Source organism: Aphis gossypii, chromosome 1 (assembly GCF_020184175.1).
Source record: "Aphis gossypii isolate Hap1 chromosome 1, ASM2018417v2, whole genome shotgun sequence".
Taxonomy (NCBI): Eukaryota; Metazoa; Arthropoda; class Insecta; order Hemiptera; family Aphididae; genus Aphis; species Aphis gossypii.
Genome location: NC_065530.1, coordinates 59240669 through 59255029, shown reverse-complemented (window position 1 = coordinate 59255029; position 14361 = coordinate 59240669). Strand labels below are relative to the sequence as shown.

The window sequence follows — 14361 nt, the reverse complement described above, 5'->3', positions numbered from 1 at the left end:
CTACTTTTAAAATAAACAAACTTGTATATTATACATCGTGTTATTGTTGTTTATATGTGTATCGCTCTTCTAAATTATTTCACCTTGTGACTTTTGTTTATTTCTTCTTTTTAAAAATGTCTAGAAAGTATATTATAAAAAATCTGTAAAACTTTTTATTGGGTGAGTGTTTTTTCTTTTATTGTTTTCAACAAGTCTTTAAAATCTTGGTGAAATATTATAGAAAAGGTTAATGGACGTTAAACAAAAATTAAGTTTGTGTGTAAAAAAATTTTCTCACTAAAAATATTATAAAGGCGTATACATACGATGATACGTTTTTCCTAAACTATTCGGACTGAGTTTAGTAAAGGATACCGTTCCTTAAATTTTTAATAATTATGAAACTGACACGTCAATTTAAAGTTGGTTGTTAATACTATGACTTGATACTAAACTAAATAATTAAAAATACATGTGTAACACTCCAAATGGCTTAGTGTTAGATCAAAGATAGTTATAACAATATTCATAATGTTTAAAGACGTGTAATATGCATCTATTCAATGCTTTTTTTCTTGAAAAATTTTACTTTTCATGAATATTTAGATATAATTGAATATTGATCTGTTAGACGTGTGTCCGAGATATAGTATTTTTACATAATTAACTATTCCAAATATATAATGTGACTGAATATTTTTCATATTGATTTAGGTTTTTTATATAATAATGATCAAATGCATTTATTAGAGCAAACTACTAAACTTTTGAACAGATCGCTAGGTTTCGAGGTCAGTAGGTCATCGTTGATCTTCTATGTCAGTATTAATAACTGATAATACACTATTAATGTTGCTTTCAGAGCACCAAAAATGATACTTAATTCTCTGGGGATATAAAGATGTACAATGTACATGTAACAAAATGTCTGTAAAATTACAATGAAACTTAAAACATATGTCAAGAATGAAATAAAATATAAATATGCCACATATTTCAAAATATATTACTTACAATACGTAAAACATTTGTTTTATTATTTTTGTTGGAATTTTATTTTATTTTTTATATTCTTAGTAGTTAAATTAAAATATAATTGGTAAACGTAATCGTCGAATAATAATATGCAGCTTATGCCTTAAATAACTATCATAATAGTATCATAATTGCATAGTTGCATGTTGTTATTATATCATTAAAAAAATAAAATATTATATTCTGCAGGATCTTTTAGATAAATTTAAAAAAAATAATCTATTTAGATTAATTTTGGGTACCCGTTTCGACAAAATAATACTACACAATATTTACCTCGTCACAATCGACCTTATGAAAACGATAATTTTAATAATATATTTAACCATCTGTTAGTCATTTCTAGTTGTAAATTTATGAGTTGATTTTGGTTTCAATAAATGTCGTACACCACTTTTGAAATTATATTATATATATATAAGTAAAATAATTTTATTTACTAAAATAGAATCATATACTTGTGAAGAGGTAAGGTAGTAGGTACCACTCTTCTGTTCATGAGTGTCGAATGGATCACTGTAATGGGTAATATTAAATTAGAACTCAATGATATATTATTGTTGTAGATGAAAAACATTTCAAGCGGAGACGGTGTGTTAGCACTAAGTCCCTATAATTCATGATATGTATTTTTGATACCCATAGCTATTAAAGTCATTTATTTTACTTTTGGTATTAAAATAAGTTGATACAACTTTTTCTTAAAATTCTGCATTCATTACATTATTGGTATTCAACTATTAAAATAATATGTATTTAAACCGCATTTTATCAACTTGTATAATTCAAAATTTAATAACATCTATCTGTAAATACAGTTAGATAGTAAAAATGAAATCATAGTATAAATAGATAAAAATATATAAAAAAAAAAAAATCAAAAATGTCACTGCTTGTAGTATATGCATACATACAATATACATTAAAGTAAATAACATAATCAAGTACTATATGTGTTGACAGGATCCAGAGTATTGACTTTCGCAGTCCGCTAGTTGCCGACCCCTAGCGTATAGTAAAACTCATACTAATATAATACACGTGAAAGTTTTGAATTAAATAAAAAATATTTAGCATTTATGTTAATAGTTTAAATAAGTTTATTCATCTAAATTTGAACTTAAAATGTATATAAAATAAAATTGTTATGATTTCAGTATTAATGAACTATATCTTGTATTAAATTTTCAAGAATGTATTGTCATCGCGTTAACTTCACTTAAACGTGAATAAATTCAATTTTCATGTTAACTTTCTGAATACTGAATTACACACTTAAATAAACCACAATATAATAAATACATTTTTTTTATTATTATTATTAATTTTGGATATCTATTTACCATGGTATGTTGTTTGGTACTAAATTGTTGTCACAGTTAAAATAACATTAGGTATCATAAAATTACTGACTAATTCACTAAAATCATTCTATTCTATAATACTATTGTAATAACGTGATTTGTGCTAATAAATATGCTATAGGGTAACCTCATTTCTGATTGCACGTATTACGCGTCTATAGTGACAATAATGGTTGAAAATGTATGTGCATTACACGAATTAAACCGAAAATAAATTAACCTCGTAAGAGTCGATGCAAAATAAACGCATAGTAGCCAAATTCGATCAATTATGCTAGTAACTGGTAGTCGTCTGTTTCACAAATCCCACGTACATATTATTGTTATAATATAATAATATTATGCACTTGTGAAAGCAGTTAATTGTACTCTATGATGGCCTATAGTTGTAAAATATTTAATATTTCGAAATAGTTAGGTAAAGCGGGTGTAATAAAGAAGACGCAAATCGGCCTGGCGAAGCGAATCAAAATTAAACGATTTATTGTTTATCTCACACTTATATCATGTGAATAATAATAATATATATAATTATAATTACTATTATATATGTCGGGGGGCAGTGGCGGGCGGATACATATAGTCTATAGATTGATATATATCATAATAATGTACAGGTAGGCAGTATGGGTACAACAAGTATATATATTGAGAGTACGCTGAGCGTCGTTGCAAAATAGGTACTACCTTCACCAACAATACCTTTTACCCAAATCAGTACCTCCCACCACCACCACCACCGCCACTACCCAACGCATCACCATCCCTCGCGAAAAAATAACTGTAACTATCGGACGCGCGTGCGCTCGCGCTCACCGCGTACTTATTATACAGAATGATTCAACAACCACAACAACCATGCTCATTGCTCATCAATATTATATTTTTCAATAATGCATTTATTCAAAATATTTCTCTGATTTTTATAATTTTTAAATATACTTAGAGACCATGTTTTCAAGTATTTTAGTTTTTTAATTTTTTTGAATGATGACAAATCTACTCCGTAAATTATATAGCGAATAGTTTTTATAAACATTTTGACGTATCAATATAAATATACCACATAATCAAAATCGAAATTAAAAACGAGTAGTTATTTAAATGTTTATACTAATAATCATGGGTCAATCATTAGGATCGATAAGACTTGGTAGGGATATATGATTATTTGAATATTTTAGTACCAATTAATTTAATTTATCAATACTTATATTTTACAAAAACGGTATAATGAAAATACTAAATCCGACTTTATGACTATTTTATGTTTTAATTTAATCATTTTTAATATCTATTATTCTTAATACAAACACTATATATATAGTGAAAAAATTATAGTGTAAAACGTTTAAATAACTGAGAACTACTCGTTCGAATTGGTTACATCAAAATCTTCAAAAAACTTATCCTCTAAACAATTTACAGTAGATAAGCTATAAGATCGTTTGTATCGACACAAGACATCATTCATCTATAGTTGTACAATTTAATATCAAATCTCAATTATTTAAAAATATTTAAGCGTCTAAGCGTAGTATTCCAAAAATCAAAATTTGAACGAATTGATTTTCACGTATAGGTACCTAATGAAACATCATGGGGGATGATTGTGATTGGCGAATCACCCTGTATATTATTATTATTATTTTAACCATAATAATATAGCAATATCCGTATAGTAGCCTCACGATCCGGTTGCTCCTATCGGGGCATCGCGGGATCCGCCCCCTCCCCTCCGCGTCAGGGTGAACGACGATTATCGTCATTAACGCGCGGTTACCTATATATAACGGAGACGGTGCAACGGGTTTCGGGTATACGGTTCTTGTAGGTCGGAGTGTACGCATCGCGATATTATCGACGGTATTATTTTTGTTATTTTTGTTGTCTATTATTGTCGTGTCGGCGTGAAAACAGTGCGATTCGATCTTACGCCATGTTGAGGACCGCAGACATCGCGCATCAGTTGCAACCCTATTGCGACGTGTTCGACGACCCTTTCGGCGGAATCGACGCGAGTCTGCAGTGGTACGATGACAGCGGTTACGGTTACGTCGCGACGGAGGAACGGTCGGCCGACTGTCGGTCGACGGCGTCGGCCAGCGGCGGTAGCGATAACAGTTTCAGTGGCGGCGGTGCAAAGGCCGACGCGGCGGGTAGCAGGAAGCGCCGTCGGTTAGCGGCAAACGCTCGCGAGAGGCGTCGCATGGACGGCTTGAACAAAGCGTTCGACCGGCTCAGGGGCGTCGTTCCGGCGGCCGACGACGAGCGAAAGCTGTCCAAATACGAAACGCTACAGATGGCCCTGACGTACATCGTGGCCCTACACGAACAGCTGGGAGGAACGCCCTCGATGGCCAGTGGCAGTCCGATCGCTACGAAGCCGCCTTCAGCGACGAAGCCGTCCGCGGCGTTGGATACGCCCGCGTATTACGCTCACTGCAGTGGCGTGCCGCCGCTGTGGCCATCGCAACAACAGTAGACGACGACGGTACGTTACGGGCCACTATATATTGGCGTAATCTCGACGAAAAAACCTGCAAGCGCTGAAGCTCCTTATTTTTATTTATTTATTTTTTATTTTTAGTTTGACTTAAAAAGCACTCTCGGTACTCACTATTGTCGATTTTCCCAAAATGTATTTTACCTAATCAATATTATTTTGATTTCACGGTATATTATAATCATTTTTAATAGCTAAATTCGAATTATTTTTCGAACAAAACACCGGTGAGACATCATTATTATTATTTATTTTTTTCTTGTGTAAAATACTTTTGACGCGTTTACACTTCGTCGTGTTGTACATTTAAATTATTTACGTCTGCGCGAACAATAATATTCAATATTTGTTTTACCTTAAAAGTTAATGACGACTCAAAACGGTTTTTGTTGACTGTTTGCCGATAAGATTCATTATTGAAGACCGCTTTACTTGTTCTCGTATTATTATATTATAATCTTAACTTATACTAAAAAAAAAAAATCATGATGTAGGTACTTTTTTAAATCCCTGGCCGACCCGTTTAAAAAATGTCACATTACTTTATGAAACTCTGATTTAATATAGTATGTTATTATATGCGTGAATGTAGTAGCATTATACCTGTACAGTTTTTAGAGTTTTTGCTACATTATCATACTTTACCAAAACGAATAACGATCACACACGTTTCTATATTTTATTTCATATTGTTTATACAAAATGGAAGTGGGTCATTGTATAGATATCAATGTGCTGCAAAAAAAACAAATAAATATAATATAGTCTATATTATAATAGTTTATATTAATATTTCGGATAACAAAACTTGCAGGGCATTTTATACCTACTATAATATAGTTGGGGATTTTCTCCGAGTCGTCCAAAACATAAATTCTCGCAAAACTAATATACTGCATTATTGAACATAGTTCATACATTATGAGTTTTAGCACTCTGCAGTTTCTAAACTTTGAAAATAACTTTTAAAAAAATATAAAAAAATAATGTGTTGTGATATTATAATTTCAAATTATATAACGATAGATTTATTTGTATACAAAAAAAAAAGCTAAACTCATTTGTAAAACATTATAAGTTATTATATAAATAAGTGTTATTTTTTTTTCGTTTTATTTAGAATATTTTGCGTAAATTAATAATGTAGTAATTTGTTTTTTTCCTTTTACATAAAATATTGTCAATATCTTGTAAATTACACATATTTGACTATTTGAGACTGATAATTGTAATTATTGAATTATTGTAACATGTTAATAAATGATTAATTTATATATTACATTCATGTTTTCTTATTAGAAAATTATAAAACCCATATTTTATTCTGATTGATGGTGAGTTAATAAAGTATTTAGTTTAGAAATTAAGTTTTTATAAATATAATAATAAAATAACACAGCATCTATTGTTTTCAAGACATATTTTTGCCAAAGATATATTTTTTCGTTGTATAAGTACAATTGATTATTATCTGAAGTATTCAATCATATTGAAGTATTATATATAAATGGGTATACATTTGAAAATCGAAATGTTTTTAATGGTAAGTGACCTGTGTGTTATTATAGCATTATGTACACATGCAGATAAAACAAAATTTGATTGAAAATAAATAGCTACTTCAAAATAACTTCCACTACAGTTTCCTGTTATTTAACGTAAGTATATGATCAATAATATAATATGTCCTATGTTGTATTATATTACTATATAATAACAGGAATAATTTTAATTTTCAATTACACAACAGAGTAGATAATACGTGGAATATTGTTATAACGACAAATTGTAGTTTTTTCTACAAAAATCACAAAATATTGTGTATTCAAAAGAAAAAAGGTAGACAGGTGGGTACCGCTTTACTATTCATTAGGTGTTGAGTGGGTATGTTAAATTTGAATTAAATGATTTATCATTGTGTAAAAAAAAACACAATTCTGAACAGAAATAGTCTGGTTGCCTATATCACTAAGAATATCAAATTACATAATAGGTTTTTGATAAAGCTATGAAAGTAATTTATTTTACATTAAGTATTACAGTAAGTTGATTTAACTTTTACTGAAAACATTTAATTTATTTTATAATTATATATTTATATTATACTATATTATTTTTATTTTAACTTATAAGTTAATAGTACCTTACTATAAATACAGTAAACAGTGAATAGGTCCATAGTATAAACCAATAATATTTCCATAAATAGGTATTTTGAAAATGTTATTGCGTACAGGAAAATTAATTATACGAATAAAACTTTTAAATCTACACTTAACTATAAAAAATTAAAAATTAAACATTTTACTAATTTTTTACTACAAGATACTTGTGATTTTGTAAAAATTGAACATCAAAATATGTATACAAGATAAATGTGTGTGTGTCAATAGTCAATAAGATTAGATTTTTTAAATAAGTATAATATGCAGTTGTAAAAATAACTTATTTGGGATCTTGTAATAAATTTTCAAGAATTTTGACTGAGAGAATTATTTTATCAACATTTATAGAAAAAAAAAAATAGAAAATTAATACTGTTTATAAATAACTCAAAAAGAGTCAACATTTATTAAAAGTTGTTCTATTCATAGAAAATAATAATATTAACACTTGATGAATGTCCGTTTTTTTACTGATTATTAAGAAAAGTAAATAAAATTGAGTTTAGTTTTGATACCCATTAAAAGCTATATTGAACTTTCAATCAGATTAAGCCGACAAAGTACGTTCAATTGCACATTTTCACTATAAGGTGTGTTACAAAGGTTCTGCAATTTAAGATTATTGAAATAAATTATACAAAATATTGTCTTACCGTTTGTACACGATTATAGTAATAAACTAATAAACTATTAATTTGTATTCGACGCCTCTAATCGATTGATTTCAATTCTAATAGTTTGCACTACTACTAATTTAATGCTGTATCAGACCTCCCCCACTGCTTTCGAATAATTTATTCCTTGATTCTAAAATTATACCAAAATTGTATTTCCATTAGTACACGTTTTTGGCACCGAATTTTGACTTCGCCGACCGCCCCAAATTCTCCAAATTAATTATAGTCGCTATTTCGTTGTAGTAAATTGTATTGCATACCGACAACAGTAACATTTCCAATAAGCTCCAATTTGAATCATTATATTTTAATTACGCGTACAAACATTATAAGAATCAAGATAATTTTGATAAAATTAAACTTAATCCCAATTTATAAATATACATTAAACATTCATGTTTTAGATTTTAAGTGAAGTGATGAATGAATTGATTTTATACTGATAAGTATAGTTTAAAAAAATATTGATTAGCAATTTTATGCAGCGTGAAAATTCTAATTTAACATGGCTTAAGTTTTTCATTTATTAATTTAAAAATATCAAAAAAACATAATTACAATATTATTTTTAAGCCTTTAAATTCAATTTAACGGATTTGTAAAATTTGAAATTTATTTATTAATTGTAGTTAAAAATTATAAAAAAAATCATTTTTATATCTAATTTTTGAAAACATAATACAAGATTTCTCATAAATTGTCTATACATTATAATAATAAGGTTTAGACGGTTTAGTGAAAATTCACATCAATTTATGGTATGACTTGAAATGTGTTTAAGGTTTCCTATTTTTAGGATATTAGATATTTAGAAGTAAAATAACTATTTCTCCTTAATACGTTAATAAATATGTCAAAAGCAAATAATGATAGATACATTACATTTTTGTCAAATATTTACTTGATCATTTTCTATACAGGATAAAATTTTCAAAATATTTTGACTTTTTTGCGTAATTATATTTATTAAAAAATATATTATAATAATTATATAATATATTTATATACCTAATACATAAAAATAAGCTGGATTATATCAATTTTTCACACCAGCTCAAGAGCCACTTTTTATGAGTAATTCCACGCTCAATTATAAACCTAAAATCCGTATACTTTATTCCTGTAACAACCTAAATCAATTATAATTATGAATCTACACTTCGACAACTATAATGGTTTTGAAATATAATTAATGGCATTTAACTATATTCTTTATATTTATTATCTTATTTAATGAATACTTGTCTTTTTTTATTAAAAACTTTACCTTTATTAATATTATTAAATTATATTATAAACTTAAGTTAATTAACTTATAAGGTATTATGTAAGCTATATTAAAAATAAATAAGTAAATAAATATATATTTTATACACACCATGAAATTTTTAATTGCAATGTTTTCGTTAAAAATTAATTCAATCTACTGTATTACTATAAATAAAATAAATAATATTTATAGTAGGTAATATCAAAAAATATAATATTTAATATATTTTGTGTTATATAGACTGATAGAACTTCTCCGTTTAGCTTTGTTTTTCTTAAATAGTGATAAGTCATTGAATTCAATTCTAACACAACACCCACAGTGAATAACTCAACAACTAGTGTATATGTATATCAGAGTACCTAATTTCTCACTTTTTTTATGTTTGCATTTAGGATAATAATTAATGTTTACAAATAAGTAAACATTATTATATATTTTTTTAAATAATATATTTTAAATTAAATAAAACATTTCAAAACATCGATATCCTCGGGTTTCAATTTTCTACCGTAAGTAAACGTATAGTGTGAAGAATGGTTACAACTGTCTAAAGTTAACTATGTACGATATTTACTAAATAATAATAACCGTAAAGTGTTAACTTGAAAATATTATGATATCCATTCATCTAACATTAATATCCATCAGTCTATTTTAGTTCATTATGATCCATCGTCTATGATGTACATCATCTGAAACGGTCACATGTCATTCTATAGTTGCTTATTCTATCACAAATAATGATTTTATTATGTTGTATCTATATTTTATACTACTCCCAATACACGATTTAAAATGTACCTAATATAGGTTAGGAACAAAGTGTAAAGAATGGGTCATTTTTTGACCAAGTCTTATAATTTATGTTAGCAAAAACGTTAATAAATTAAAATTTTGTACATTTCAGTGGTTTTTCTACATATTGTTTTACGCAAAATCATGTAAGGCACATTATGTAACGAAAATTAATAATATTATATTATAATCATAAGAATGATAATTAATAATCTAATTCAAAACTCACTCGTAGTTACACGGGCTAACTACGGCGTTTTCGTTAAACACATTTTAAGTGCTTTTAAATAATAATATATATTATAAATAACAAATAAAAATTATTTGTATGTAAACACCTAGGCAAAAAATTAGTTATTTTATTGAATACACTGAGTGTGCAATGTGCATACATAATACTCATTCCTATTTTTTTTTTTTAATAAAAACTTATTTTTTTAAAGTGACATTCAATCTTTTTTACAGTAAATTATTAATCAGATGACTTTTATGTATTTAAATCAAAATTTGAACAAGCAGTTTCTGAGTTATTAGTATGTGTATATAATTATTATATTATATATAAAAACTCTAAAGAGAGTAGTCCTGAAAAATGTTTTCAAATACCTATATTAAACCAATAAAACATTAGATCTAATATTTATTACAGTCAGACATTGACATGTCAACCCAAGAAATTGTAAAACGTGGATAGATTAATATCAATTATTTAAGTATTATAGTATCATTACCAAACGTATTTCAATGGGCGATTTATCTATTGATGAATCATCTCATATGTTATAGAGTAATCTTAATGTTTTTGAACAAATTGATATACGCGAATAACAATAAGTATATAGTATTTAACTTCATAAGTTAATAGTAAAAATAGTTTTAGAAATTAACAATTAGATTTAATCTGTCTATATTTTTTTTCTATGAAAATAAAGATTTTATTGACGGTTTGTTAATTTTGTTATTTATACCTACTTATACAATCAGTAGTATTGAACAACTACTTAGCTAAAAAAAAAATTGTTAAAACATTCATATACTCTAACACCTAGGTTATTTTAACGAAAAAAAATACTAAATAATTTAAATAAAATGCTATCAATTTGAAATCTACAGTTTTTAAAGATTTATTATGTCATCAGGCATCATATCATTAATCATTTTTCCTATAGATATTTTAAAATTTTAAGTATCGTTTTAAATACCAAACTATAATTCTAACTAATAATATCTATATTAACAACTAATTCGAATAATAAAATATGAAATGTTGTAAAAATATAATTATATTTTAATTATTTATTCTGATTTGTGGTTATGACTATGATTTTATCTTGATTAAATTTAAATCATTTTTTTTTTCAATAAAATTATTATGTTTTAATTAATTTATAATTCTGTGTATTATGAAGTTATAATACATAGTAATTATAAATAATAAATTATGAAACAGTATCGATGAAAAAATAATTTTTAAAAATCATTGATCGTCGAACGAAATCGGTACCTAATTTAATTATATTATAGCTAGTGTAAAATATATTAGTTTTTTGACGAATTGTTTAGTTGAGAACTCCAATACAAAACTTTAACAGCTCTGAACTTGTAACAGAAAGTTGCCAAATTTACTATCAACATCGACCTCCACCAATAGCAATTAACGTGCCCAGTATTCTGTAGTATAAGCCATACTATATATTACTGTAGTTTTTACAAAACAATAGGTACCTACACACTATATACATTTTATTTGGCCTTTAAATAAAGATAAATAATTTTTTTTTATAACAAAATAACATTCAATACTGCAATATCTTTATTTATTAGCTTACGTATTTCGGTTTCGAATATGAAATGTTCATAAGTCATAATCGTTAATATTTTTTGTTACTCCAAAATGTACTGCATTTAGTAAATAATAATAATATTTATATGCTTAAATATTATAATCTATGATGTACAACAATCGTTTTAATGCACATTTCTTTTACTATTCGTAGAGAGACACGTGTGTATAACAGAAAATGTATATTCAAACCACAATTAATTCTATAAAATAATTTTTACGTGTTTTTTTTTTTTGATACATGACGAAGTGTATACATAGATTTATATTACAAAGATATTAAAATAAATTTTATTCTAAAATAAAGAATTTATAATATTCGGCATTTACTGTGATATGATTTTATATTTTATATAATGATATTTCTATTCACCTCTACTTGAACTCAACTCAAGAGAAATATTATTTGATTTTGTGTCCTTCAAATGTTATATTAAGCCTATAATATATATATAACATGTATATGAAATAGTTATCCATTGGGAAATCATACGTTGTATGTGTATAGGTACTTTTATTATTTTATTATAAATTATTTGAACTTACACCATTCAACATGGAACGTAGTTACCTTGAAAAAGAAAAACTATCGAATTTTTTAAAAAAAACTAAACATAATATAAAATTATATACTGCATTTAATATGTGTAAATTTAATTTTGTATGAGATTATTTTGAAAAAATGATAATTCGATCTAAAAACGATTATCACTACTTTCAATTTACCACTTCTACTTATACAATATTATAATATATTATGTATTAGTGTAGTAGGTACATATTATATAAACGCGTTTTATAGATTTAAAGCCAACCATGTGTAATTAATTATTATGCGTTTCAATTTACTGTTTTAAATTGAAAAAAATCCTGAACGAGATGAGATTTGTTGTTCTGAATATAATATGTTCGATTGAAAGAAAAAAAATCGTATTTACATTTTTAGTGACACTCGTCTATACTAGACGCGCCTACGATAGAATATAATCAATATATGTAGACAAATTAAAATATTATATATTGAAGTACTCTTGTAAGTAGTTGCATTTTATCTCGCTAGTTTTTCTTGGCTGAAAAGTGACTTTCGTCAAAAATCGAATGAGAGAATATGACTTACAAGGTCGAGCGGCGTTCACAGGATTTTTGAGACGAATTCTAAAAAGTTTATGTGATATACATACCAACTATATGAATCTGGTACGACTTGTACGTGTAAATACAAAATGTAACATCCACCAAGTTATAGATTTAATTTACTGTGACCAGCTATGTACGTCGCAACGTGAATCTTGCATACCCAATCCGATCGTCAATGTTGGGAAGCGCAAAATCTCTGATGCATATTATACGAGTCTATCATTATTGTTTTCTATTACGAGACTTCAGCTCTTTCTTTTCAAACATTATTATACCTGTCTTTATTATATTATTCTATCCATCTACTGTACACAATATAATACGATAATATAAGGTTTCGTTTCGTGCTTTCGGATCTCGTTACAATATTACGTCCGATAAGCCGAGAATATTCCACTATACGGTTCGATCGAATAATAATAATATAACGAAACGGATTTCGAGTTTAATTTATCAAACGAACGCGCGTATTTAACCGGACCATTTTACACGTGATTTATTATATTTTATTATTATCTGCGTGTTATATAGCTGCTGTGAAATGGCCTTGTTACGTATTCATTTAACGTTCATCCATAATACTAATATACTAGGTATATGTGTAATGTATTGTTCTGTGACGTTGATGATTACAAAATATCGATATATTGTTTTATACCGCAGGCTTGTCAAAGTCATACATTTTACATTAAGTTCACCACATAACGACTGGGTGTAAATAAAAATTCGTATGGGATATGTCGTATCCACGAAAATTCTACTAACGATGACTACGATTTACGAAACAATATTGTAATAATGTAATGTAATAAAATATTAACGTTGTGTCATAAACCTCTTCTGATTTTCTAAACTTTAGAAAATACCTACCTAACAATGGTATACATACAAAGTTTTTTCTAGGTTTAAGATTTCAGTGATATGAAATTATTCTATTTTTAGTATTAGGTAAATCTAAATAATAATAATTATGTTTATTATTATTTTGAGAACGGTGTGTGTAAAATAAACTGCAGTTGCACGATTGAACTAAAGGTCATTTTTTTTTTGTTGCTAAAACTAATTAACTGACCCATAACTTTATGGGACATTATTACAAAGTTCAAGTACGCTCGACTATTTATCTATGAGATAGAAACTAAATCAACAAATTACCTAAAATAACAACAACGACAACCTGATTCCATTGTGGAAAATATTTTATTTCAAAAATATTAACTGTTAGGTTAGGTTAGGTACGTGAGTATAGTGATAGCTTTTAGTTTCTGTAACTTGCGAGGCTGTAAAATCAAAAGAATCAAAATATATGAGAACTATATTATACATTATGAATAAAATAAATGTCCGTAAAACATATTATACGTAATAAAGTTTTCATAGGTCATAAAAGTTATGTAAATAATTTATTATTAAACCCCACAAAATGTACCTAATATGTTATTATGTTAAATTAATGTGTTTTGTAAAATCTAAAATTGTTGTTATTTATGAAATACTCTTCTAGAGATTTAGTTGAAATATTTTTAAAACAAATGTTTCTTTTAATGCCTTTATATGTTTAAAAAATAAGTCTACTATTATAAT

General features: G+C 26.7%; 1 protein-coding gene across 1 annotated transcript; it reads left to right on the top strand.

Moving 5' to 3' along the window:
• Positions 1–4211: 4211 nt before the first annotated feature.
• On the top strand, positions 4212–6101 carry LOC114128550 (helix-loop-helix protein ngn-1-like). Its single transcript, XM_027993084.2, has one exon. It carries the CDS (start codon positions 4321–4323, stop codon positions 4864–4866), a length of 546 nt encoding a protein of 181 aa, XP_027848885.1. The 5' UTR covers positions 4212–4320; the 3' UTR covers positions 4867–6101.
• Positions 6102–14361: the final 8260 nt, after the last annotated feature.

What these genes read in the sequence shown, in the direction of transcription:
- LOC114128550 (XM_027993084.2), top strand. Translation starts at nt 4,321, where the DNA reads ATGTTGAGGACCGCAGACATCGCGCATCAGTTGCAACCCTATTGCGAC.